Source organism: Cryptosporidium sp. chipmunk genotype I (genome assembly GCF_004936735.1).
Source record: "Cryptosporidium sp. chipmunk genotype I strain 37763 chromosome Unknown contig_52, whole genome shotgun sequence".
In the NCBI taxonomy this organism is placed as follows: Eukaryota; Apicomplexa; class Conoidasida; order Eucoccidiorida; family Cryptosporidiidae; genus Cryptosporidium; species Cryptosporidium sp. chipmunk genotype I.
In genome coordinates, this window is record NW_027125580.1 from 1,213 (window position 1) to 12,133 (window position 10,921).

Sequence of the window (10,921 nt, forward strand, 5' to 3'; positions counted from 1 at the left end):
GAGTATTTGCTCTGCGAACACACTTTCTCATTATCACTTTATTCCTTAGTTCGCTCGCACAAACTATTAGAATTCACAACTGTAAACATATCAATCCAAAAGATAAGTGTAACATAAATTAAATTATATAACAATAACTCATATAATATTTTTAAACGTATAGATTCTAGGTAAAACTTAGAAAAAATTTTCAAATCAAACTAAGATGGTTCCCATTCTTCATTAGACTTTCTCTCTTAGGCACAATCTAAAAGGCAAAACTATGTGGCTGCCGTGTTTGCATTTATGTTGATAGTGGTGGGTAGCTGCCAGAATGGTATCGATGATGAGGATTGGGTTGGAAATGATGAGGGTGAGGGCAATAAGAATGGGAAAGGCTTTTTAAGAGGTACAATATAACTCCTGAATAATCAGGATTAGAGCATTGTATGGATACAGCATCTAGTCCAAGATTACTAGAATTAGATCGGCTCCTAAAGTTTTGTGGCACTCCATATTTAAATCTTCTGTTTCCTTTACTTACGCCATTCTTGATTTTAAGTAGGAGCAAATATCCAGGATCTGGCATTATCTTCCAAGTTCCTACAAAAATCGCAAAAAGTAACACAAGTTGTAAGGAATACAAAATTAAACTTCTCAATATCCGTGTGATAATAATTGCAGAGAAAATTCAGCTTCTACAAATATGTAGCTCTAAATAACGGGAGATGTAAGACTAATTAACCTAGCGTGTACAAAGTAAGAAAGCTTATCTAAAGCTGAACAAATTTCCTAAAATGTCTTCCAAATTAAACTAACAAAAGACATTTTCAAAATTGAGAATTCTAGTATGAACACTGAATTCTTTATTACAAATTTATTTTCAAATATCTGGAAACGAAAACATAAAGTATCATTAGTACCACTTTTCAATGAAATTCAAATTAGTTAGCAAATAACTAAGCCTTAACATAAAATGTAACGCAGAATTACTTAAAACTAACTTATTTAATTTTCCAGTCCTGCTAGTTAATAAGTCTACTCGATTTTTTTTTCAAAAGCTAAAAGGGATGGTTTTTATTATAAATGGAATTATTTATTAAATTATTGGCTGCCTATTCTATTGGTAAGTTCAAATCAAAGCTTTGAAAAATTTGGGATAAGCTTAGTAATTAATCATTTAGTCACATTGCTATATAAGCCATGTTTAATTTACTATACTTATCTAAATGCAAATAAAACAGTCTCTAAAATAAACCAACTTTTCTAAAAATCGTTTGGAGACATTTACAATTAGTTTTTAAGTTATTACTGATTAATTTCCCACAGACCTGTTCTTGAAACTTTTACTAAAGACATGTTTATAGCAACTTTTATTATTCCTCTAGTTTCACTTTTCTACAATTGTAAAGTTTATTTGGTATCATCCTTGTAATTGTGAAAATGTGAAGTTTATGGTGCCCATATTTAATTTGAGCATTATCTGCAAAAATATAATTTTTATTAACGTGTCATATTTGGTTTTTATTAAATTTTTGCAAATTTGCACTATATAATTGTCTGTATAGTTAAAATCACTAGGTCAGCCAAAGTTAAATCATACACAACTTTATGTAAATTGACTCGACTTTTCAGTTAGAATATATATGCATCATTTGAATTGACATTTTTTCTAAAATAATCCGCTTTTCGCGAACTTTTCTTAATTTAAATATTCTTTGAAACATAAGATTTACTAGATTTTTTTTTAAATATCAGAAACATTTATATTTTCAAGTTTTTCCAGACTGATAATTACCATTTTTTTCTCGTGAATTAAATTATTAAGAGTGATGTAAAAATAATCAAATAGTAATCAGTACTCCGTTTGGTTATTGTATTGTTTGAGACTTTGTAATTTTTGATCTGAAGAAACAAAGATAACAATGTCAAAAATATGGTCAGTTTGCCAGATTATTTTGAGTTCGATTTTGACTAATATTATAAAAATACATGATGAATATGTAGATGTATAAAGCTACCTGTTTATTAATTAAAACTTTATAAAATATTCACAAATGTTAACGCCAATTAGCTAATTAAAGTTTTGAATTGTATTAGTATATTTCATGTTTAATTAACTTAACCAGTTAAAGGAAATGGGTTCATACGAATAATCAATTCCATGGTTAAAACGAATTCATAAGTACTGATAATTTAATATGGGCATTTGAAAATTAAATTACGATAGCATTATTTATTTTTTTTAGAATGACACTTTAAAATTGTTTCAATTCATTTGGTGAAAAATTATTAACGCTTTGAAATTTTTATTTGACAAGTTTTAATAAAAAGAAAATTAGTTTGAATCAGATTATTCAATAGATGGCATATTGCTTGAAAAGGAATAATGGATTATTTCAAAATTCAAAGTGACTGTGGGTTTTCAATTCCAAACTATTCATCTTTTTTATTGAATTATTTTATAAATAAAATTATTTTAAAAAATATTTGTGCAATAAATTTTAACATTTATTGGTTGGTTTTACTTTAAAAAAAAATGTATAATTAAACAAAAATTATTCAAGTTAATAATTCATCTTACTATGAAATTCAACATTTTTAAAAATTTTATTTAAATTTTTACTTTATAATAGGCTTAAAAAATATTTTTTTAAAAATATAACTTATACTATATTAGTCTATTTTAATACTTTTTCTTTATTATTTGAAAATAACACCAATTATAATTAAATAATAATTCTATGGTTTTAAATTCATCACACCAATTGTAATTATAACGAATAATTTCTTAACTTTAATATTTTTACTACCTGCAGAACAAAATTTATATCATTCAACAAGAAAAAAAGTTAGATTTACCGTGAACGAAAATATAGATACACCGTTAATTAACTAACATTATAATAGTAACTAAAACTGTGACATTTCATTTTCAATATCTCACGGAACCTTTTCAGTAAATTTCTATTAAAATCTACTTTTTCTATACTTGAGAATTATTTCTTAGAATAATATTGCAGCGATAAAGTTCTTAAATCAAAAAATAAATTCCTTAGAAAATTATGACTTAAATTTAACTTTATAAAGCATAACAGAACAATTATCTAAGCTTTCAAACAATTATGTTTTCAGTTTTATATCAGAAAAAAAATATATAAATATATACATATACAAAGAAAAATTAAGAAACTTCACGGTAATTAATAGAATATGTCGATCTTTATTAAAATAACTAGCTCATTTCCCACAAAAAATGAGTTTAGATAATATAAATCGAAATATTCTTTTCATCGAGAAATTGTGAACAATAATATAACGGCTTAACAATATAAATTTGTTCAATAACATATTTCCAATACACATTAAATTAATTCCAAATGTTCCCACAATTATTCAATAACGAAATCTTGAATTTTTTCATAACAATAAACTGCGTGATTATATAAAATTGTTGGAAAATGGGGCTTGAAAAAAAAAAAAAAATAAAACAAGCCTGTTTCATACAATTATTTATTCCACTGAAATATGGATTAATAGAATAACACTAGCTTTAATTCATAACCCATTTAATGACTATTCTTAATCTCAATTCATCATTTTTGCGACAGTGTAATTTGACTATATTTTCTTTGATAATATTCAAAATCATAACAAGAATTCTTTTATATGGTAATTTCAACTCGTTATTTTCAGATACTTCATTGTATTATAGCATGACTAGAATATATTTCAAATTACGCATATCACCGACTAGACAAAATTCACAATGTTAGATAAACTTATGAATTTTATAGTTCCCAATAAATAAAATATCTTGAGTATTTTGAACCTAATTGAAGTAGTAATCGGAAATATGTATAACGATCAACACTTAACAAGATCCATACAATTTTAGCACTAATTACGTCAATTATTTCTTTAAGTCAAAGTAATATTTTCAGTTAACCATTAAAAATTTAATTAGTATTTTGCAATAAAAAAATTTTGAAATTTATTCATAAATGAACCCAAAGTTGAATCCTTGATAATAAAAAAGTTCAATCTCGATCCTGATCAACAATGTATCAATCAGCTTGTTGAAGAATATCGCTCAAATCATACTTGTCCAAGCTTGCTGCACTTCCTGAAGACGAACTGCCAGTCGTTAATTTAGGGGCATTGACCAATTTTTGCCTCGTATGAGTTCCTTCCTTCCTAGTACGATGTGAACTAGGGCTCTTAGAAGCATCCTTTCTAGACTTTCCTTCTGTGCTTCTTCTGCCACTTGATCGTTCTCTATGTTTCGTAGTTGAGCGACCACTGTGAGAGTCAGTAGTCGAAATTTTTAGTGATTTGAATTCTTCCTCTAATGAAGCAGCTTCTCTATGACCTCTGTGATGTCCATGCTGAGATGTTCCAACACCTGGTCTGTGGTACAAAGTTCGATGACTGTAACTGACAGAATCTTCATTTTTGAGTTGAGGCCTTGGAATCTTTGGCCTAACTGAAGGATCTGGCCCGAATCGTTCTGTTAATCCTGTTTCATGCTGTGCAGAACTTTGGTGAGATGGTCTTGGAATATTTCCATGCTCTCTTTGCTGTACTTTTAAAGTGGATTCACAAGGCCTCGTACCATCTGAATGTTCCGAAGTTCGTAAAATTTCACCAGACTTTTCTGTTTTTGTGAGAACACTTGCAGAATTCCGAGTTCTTGGATGTCTCTTTGTTTCTTCCCTTGTAGATATTTTACATTGAGCTTGGCCTAGTCCAGTGCCTAAACTTCGGCCTATTTGATGTGCAAATGGATGTTTTATAGGTTTGCTCGGAGAATCTGGTCTTTTGTTTTTTTCACTACTTACTTCATGTGTTTTTTCAGATGATACCTTGGGACCTTGTCCAAACACTCTAACACGCTTTCCTGTTTTTGGGTCAGTTGTGTAAAACTTTTTCTTTTCAGTCCTTTCTTTAGGAAGTTTAACAAAGTCTTCTTGGCAGAAAAGTTCCTCATCTGAGCTTGTATCCTCAATATCTAATTCTTGCAATGTAAGTCTAAGAGGAAGTTCGAGAACTGCTTTCAATTTCCTTCTTTGTGCGTGAAAATCTTGAGAACTCTTAATTGGAATTGGATCCAAATCTCCAGGGTTTGGAATATAACCAAGCGGTAAATTGATTCTAGGAGTGCTCTTCTTTTTCTTTTTAGGTAAGCTAAATTGAGGTAGTGAAGATAAGACTTTTTTGGAAGATTTACGAGCTGCGTGTTGACCCATTTTCGTAGATGTGGAACCACCCGAAGCACCACTATAATAACCACTATAATCACCAGAATCACCACCAGAATCACCACCAGAAGCACCACCAGAATCACCACCCGAATCACCACCAGAAGCACCGCCAGAATCACCACCAGAAGCACCACCAGAAGCACCACCAGAAGCACCACCAGAATCACCACCAGAAGCACCACCAGAATCACCACCAGAAGCACCACCAGAAGCACCACCAGAAGCACCACCAGAAGCACCACCAGAAACACCGCCAGAAGCACCACCAGAAGTACCACCAGAGTCACCACTAGAATCGCCACCAGAATCACCACCAGGTAAAAAGATTTTCATTTGTTCGAAAAATTTATCGTAACGTTCATCATCTGAAGACGAGGAAGAAGTGTCAAATCCACCTGAAGAAAGAGGTAATTTTGATTTTGCATACGGAACAAAATTTCTAGCACTTGGATTTGCTTTGATTACAGCTTTAATCAGACTTGAAAACGCATTTTCACAATATGCAGCAAGTTTATATAAGTTGTATGTTAACCTCGAAAGGCAGAACCTCAGAGATGTCAGTTGTTGAGATCTCTTAAGGATTTTCTTTATCTTTCTATTTTTCCTAAACAGGATTTCGAGAGTTAGAGATACATACGACTTTTCGAACCTACTTTCACTAAGCGGGGCTTTATGATGCCTAGCAATATCTGGATCAAATTCTTTAACCATTGGAGTAGAAAATCCTGGGTACTCCCTATCACATGATTTTCTATAATAAATGTATACTATTGCTTGATTTTCAAATGCGAGTTGTTTAATTTCATTTGTGAAAATCTCACGAAGAGCATCTAGGTCAACATTTGATTCTCTTAAATATGTAAACAGATATTTAAGTAAAGTTTTTAATTTCGCGTAAATATATTTGACTTTAACGAGAAGGCTATATAGCTTATGGCAAGAAAATGATTTAAGCAGTTTTTCTTTGCATGATCGATCATCTGGGTGCGAAACAAGCCCATATTTTGTTCTACTGTCTACTGGAGATTCTGATAAGCTTGAACCATTTATTGAGGATATCGACAATATCAATGCAATTAGAAATAGTAAAAGAATCCTCATACTAATTCCAGCAGCATTAGTGGAAGTCCGAATTTCTTTCTCATAATATTTATCTTCGTTCTTTTTATATTTTATTAATTTTAGATTTAACCAGTTAATTTAGACATTTTAAAAACTTGCTGGCGCCCATATCTTTTAACTTAAACTGATAAGAGAAAAATATATGATTTTAAAAGTGTCAACAGGTGTTTCGGATAAAGCCATTATTTCCTGCTATTCTCATAGTCTACATAATTTCGATCTTTTCCTGAAAAAATTTAAATTTTTGAAGAATTTGTTGACGCCCAAAGAATTATTTAATCTGTAGATATAGTAAATTTTCACACGTTTTTAAGGATTGTAACTATTATGAATAATCTTTTCTTTTTAATAAAGTAAATGAAAATTGTCTAATTCGGTTTTAACGACACAATTGTCTCCAAATTTACATGGGTTAGCTAGATGAGCGATTATTTATTCGATCTTAATCAAAGCTAGATAAAAAAAAAAGAAAACGAGTCAGTAACACAAATATTATCAAACAGTCTTGTTGACTACAGCTATATATCATCAATTCTTTCAATATCATGAGGCAAAGTTGGTAGTAGTTGTTTTTGTTAATACCTGTTAAAACTTTTAAGAGCTTGTACACGCTCGCCTTTGAATTAATAAAATCAAAAACAAAATTTTACCTGATTAGAAGTATAGATAGTGCATAGACACATTCATCTGTGAAACAGATACTTCTCTTTTAGTAATAGAGAATTATTCAGTATTATTGTATTTGGTCTAATTGACCTTCAGCAGTTATACTTTAAAAAGAAATTAATATTATCAAAGCAAAATGTGAAATTAATGTTTCGTTACCTTCAATTAGTCATCAAATATTGTCAACGCATGATTTACTGGTTATTTTTAAAGTTGATTTCGGGCATTGATCATCACATAAATATTGTTTCAAATATACAATAAATCGATACTATGTAAAAACTCAATTAAAAAATATGCCTTAGGATTTTTTCAAGATGGATTCTTATTTACCGGGAATTTGGATTTTGAAGGATTACAACCTCGTGAAAACACAATTTTTATATGGCGCTAATGTGTTTAATAAATATTTAGTAAACACTAATTTATAAATGTTGGACAGCAATATTGTGCAGGCCAAGAAAGCTAGGTATGATGGGACTAAAATCGCTCTGATTAAATATTTGAATGAATTGAAAAATGCAAACTTGAATTCAACCCACTCAATACCTCCTGAAATCGAAGATGCAATAAATGATCAATTTTCAAATTTATCAATTGAAGACTCGGAATTCTTGCTGGAAGAAATAATTTATCCCGGCATGTTGATCTTAAGAGAACATCCAAACGCATTAATAGGAGACGTAATTTCACGAATATTTACTCTCAATTCAGTAAAAACAGTTTTACTTTCGTCCAAAATAGACTATTCGAGGTTTATTTCTATTCTCAAAGTTGAAGATTGGCCGAAACTTGAACCAAGAGCAATTTGCATAAGAATATCTATAGTTTCTTCTTTGATTGAATCTAGAACAATTGTAAATTGCATTTCATCAGATTTAAAGAAACTGCTGACATTGATTTTCAAAGGATTTCAAAATGAAACATACTTTGTTCAGTTATCAGCCAAAAAGTTGATTTCCTCGTTAATTAAGATGGAAGTCTTGACTGATTTTATCCTGGACGAATTTTTGAATTTTCAGAGTGATTTAATTTCACAGTTAAAATTATCGGTTTCCGATAGTGTAATAAATAAACTTCAGTTTTACAAATACTTGTTCAGCGATATGCATACAAGAAGGTTTTTATTTCAAAATAATATTAAATCAAAAAGCGAATTAGAAAACAATTCTATTAATATGAAAGAGCCCGGAATTGAAATTTTAAATGAATTCTGTAACTTTATTCGTTTACTTGTATTTCAAGATGACGTTTTTATTTCTAATCAGGGAATAGAACTTTTCAGTTTAGCATTATCAGATGACTCGAAATTATACTCCAACAATCTTCAAGTGTTTATTAGAGATGTTATTCATTCTGTTAAAGCCTTTATTAGCACCTTTTCTCCAAAAAAAACCAAAAAAGACTCAATTAGCAAGTTTTCAAGAAATTTGAAACTTATTAATATTATTATTGGAAATAGCAGTTCTAACTTTCTTGTAAGTTCAGATTTTGGAATCTTCATAATAAAGTTCATCTCTTCAATTTTGGAAAATTATTCTGATTTTAAAAATGACAAAGGTTTTACGGAAACAGGAGTGATTGTGATGTTATTGAAAGTGGTGTCTTCATTTAAACCATTTATAAAGGCATCTGACAGCGGTAAATTGATTCAAAACAAAGTCTTCTTTAATTCACAGAATGAATTGACAGAATTAGAGATAGAATCCATTTTTAAGTACTATTTTTACTCCTTTGAGGTTTGCAAACTCTTACTAATTAATTTACCTCAATTATCTTCTGTATTCCAAATAACGGAACCTCAAATAATTAACTATTCAACTTCGCTACTAGACAGTAGCTTAATTAGTTGCACAAAGTTTATAAATACATCATTTTTTGCCAGTTTTAAATTATTAATTGAAGAGTTGTTATCCATTTATGGGCAGGATGATTTATCTAGCTGGCAATTGTTTCTAATTCTTAAGTACCTAATTTCAATTTATTCTATTGACCTCATAAAACTAATTCCGATCTCTTTACATTCAAAAGTAATTGAGATGATTTCAGAAATTATGTTTACAGACTTTTTTCGTAATTCAGATTCAAGTTCAAAGTTGGAAATAAGAAAGTATAGCTTATTTGGCCCTAATGTTATTTTAACATGTTCTGAGCTTTTGAACTTAGTAATGAAAGCACCAGGTTTGAGCAAATCTCTTTTTGAGCTTTCATTTTCAATTTCAGAAGAGTTGTTAAGAACGTGTTTGTGTTCAAGAACATTTAAAGTAAAAGCCGTTAAGGGTGAGTTATTTCATGATGATCACGTAGAGTTGCTCAATAAGGTAATCTCAATATTGAAAGATACTGATATACCTTTAAGCTCAAATTTAATTCTGCGCCCTGAAATTTTGGACTGCATTTCGGAGTTTTCAAAAAGTGGGCTTTCACCAACAACTCTAGATTCTATGCTTCTTTTGGTTGAAATGTTTTTAAGAGGTTCACCAAAAAATGTAGAAATCGAAGCAATAGAGAGCTTAGTTGAAAAGTTACTCCTTTATTACATTCCATCTGAACAGCAAGATAATTATTTATTATTTTATAATTCATATAGGGAATTATGCAATAATTTAGGAAGACTTGCAAATCTTCCAGACCCAGTTCAAATAAATGAGGAATTTGCTCCAGTTGAATACAAGGCTCAAAATAGGCACATAGTAAACGATCACTTTTGCATAGATAGCATTTTGGGTAGATTTTCAGAATGCAACTTAGACTGCATTGGCGAATAGATTTTTATTTTTATACAAGTATTGAATTAACCTAAGTAAAACCACCTACTTGGAAAGTAGTTCCTCTATACTACTTGGGTCGAAGCTTTTCTTGATTATTTCGAATAGTTCCTCGGTAAATTCCTTTGATGATAAATCTAATGGTATTTTGCCATCCTAGAAAAGGGTATATTTAAATTGAATAAGATTACAAACTTACTTTATTTTTTACCATGAGCATTTCCGGATTCTTTGAGGCGATTTTATATGCAATTTCTTCGTGGTAACCGTTGATTGCAGCGTGAAGAATTGTATCTCCTGTAGAGTTTTCTTTCAGATTTAAATCAGCATTTGCTTGAAATAAAAGATCAAAGCATTCTTGTCTTCCAGAGCACGCACTCATGAATATTGCAGTTCTTCCATATATATCTTGAATATCTATAACTGATTTGTCTTTTGCTATTATAAGTTTTACGATGTCTTCGTAGCCTTTAGAGGCTGCATAGTGTAGTGGAGTACATCCCGAGCTCGTTCTAGCTTTACAGTCTGCTCCACTTTCAAGAAGCAACTTTGCCATTTCAAAGTACCCACTTGAGCAGCAAGAATGAAGTGGTGACCACATATTGTCGTCTGATGTGTTTACATTAGCACCTTTAGTAATGAGCAATTTCGCAATCTAATTCATTTGGTATTAATTTTCATATATATCTTTTTTTCTCAAACTTACAAATAACTTGTTTTTAGATACTGCATTATGTAAAAGTGTTCTTTCATCCTCATCGAAAATATTTAGTTGAGCTTCAGAGATCGATTCAAAAATACTCTTACTGAGAGATTCATCTTCGAAGTCGATTGCAGCAAAAAACTTATTTCTTTCCATTACTAGTTTTTATTAACAGTATTAATGGCTCCCGAGTAATAAGCTGATTAAATGGTCTAATGGCGCTGTGGAAACCTCAATTAAACAAATGATCCTGAATTTAAATATTAGGCATAAATTAATGACTCAAAGTTATACTTAATGTGTGAGCATTCAGAGAATATTTCAAAAAAAAAATTATCAAAAGGGACGACTAAACATGCAATTTTGCTTGAGAAAATCGATGATAAAAGTAGCTACTAGTGCGATCAAGAGGTGAAGGA

General features: G+C 30.3%; 4 protein-coding genes across 4 annotated transcripts; 2 read left to right on the forward strand and 2 right to left on the reverse strand.

Moving 5' to 3' along the window:
* Positions 1–428: 428 nt before the first annotated feature.
* ELE39_003379 (uncharacterized protein) lies at positions 429–701 on the forward strand (the record flags this gene model as incomplete). The annotated part of the gene is made up of 1 exon (XM_067346365.1): positions 429–701. The coding sequence occupies one exon, from the start codon at positions 429–431 to the stop codon at positions 699–701; it is 273 nt and encodes a 90-aa protein (XP_067202831.1).
* Positions 702–4,046: 3,345 nt separating this feature from the next.
* ELE39_003390 (uncharacterized protein) lies at positions 4,047–6,344 on the reverse strand (the record flags this gene model as incomplete). Its single annotated transcript, XM_067346376.1, has 1 exon — positions 4,047–6,344. The coding sequence occupies one exon, from the start codon at positions 6,342–6,344 to the stop codon at positions 4,047–4,049; it is 2,298 nt and encodes a 765-aa protein (XP_067202842.1).
* A 1,118-nt stretch (positions 6,345–7,462) lies between these two features.
* On the forward strand, positions 7,463–9,799 carry ELE39_003401 (uncharacterized protein; the record flags this gene model as incomplete). Its single annotated transcript, XM_067346387.1, has 1 exon — positions 7,463–9,799. The coding sequence occupies one exon, from the start codon at positions 7,463–7,465 to the stop codon at positions 9,797–9,799; it is 2,337 nt and encodes a 778-aa protein (XP_067202853.1).
* Positions 9,800–9,986: 187 nt separating this feature from the next.
* Positions 9,987–10,658, reverse strand: ELE39_003412 (uncharacterized protein; the record flags this gene model as incomplete). Its single annotated transcript, XM_067346398.1, has 2 exons — positions 9,987–10,454; positions 10,506–10,658. 2 exons carry the CDS (start codon positions 10,656–10,658, stop codon positions 9,987–9,989), a joined length of 621 nt encoding a protein of 206 aa, XP_067202864.1.
* Positions 10,659–10,921: the final 263 nt, after the last annotated feature.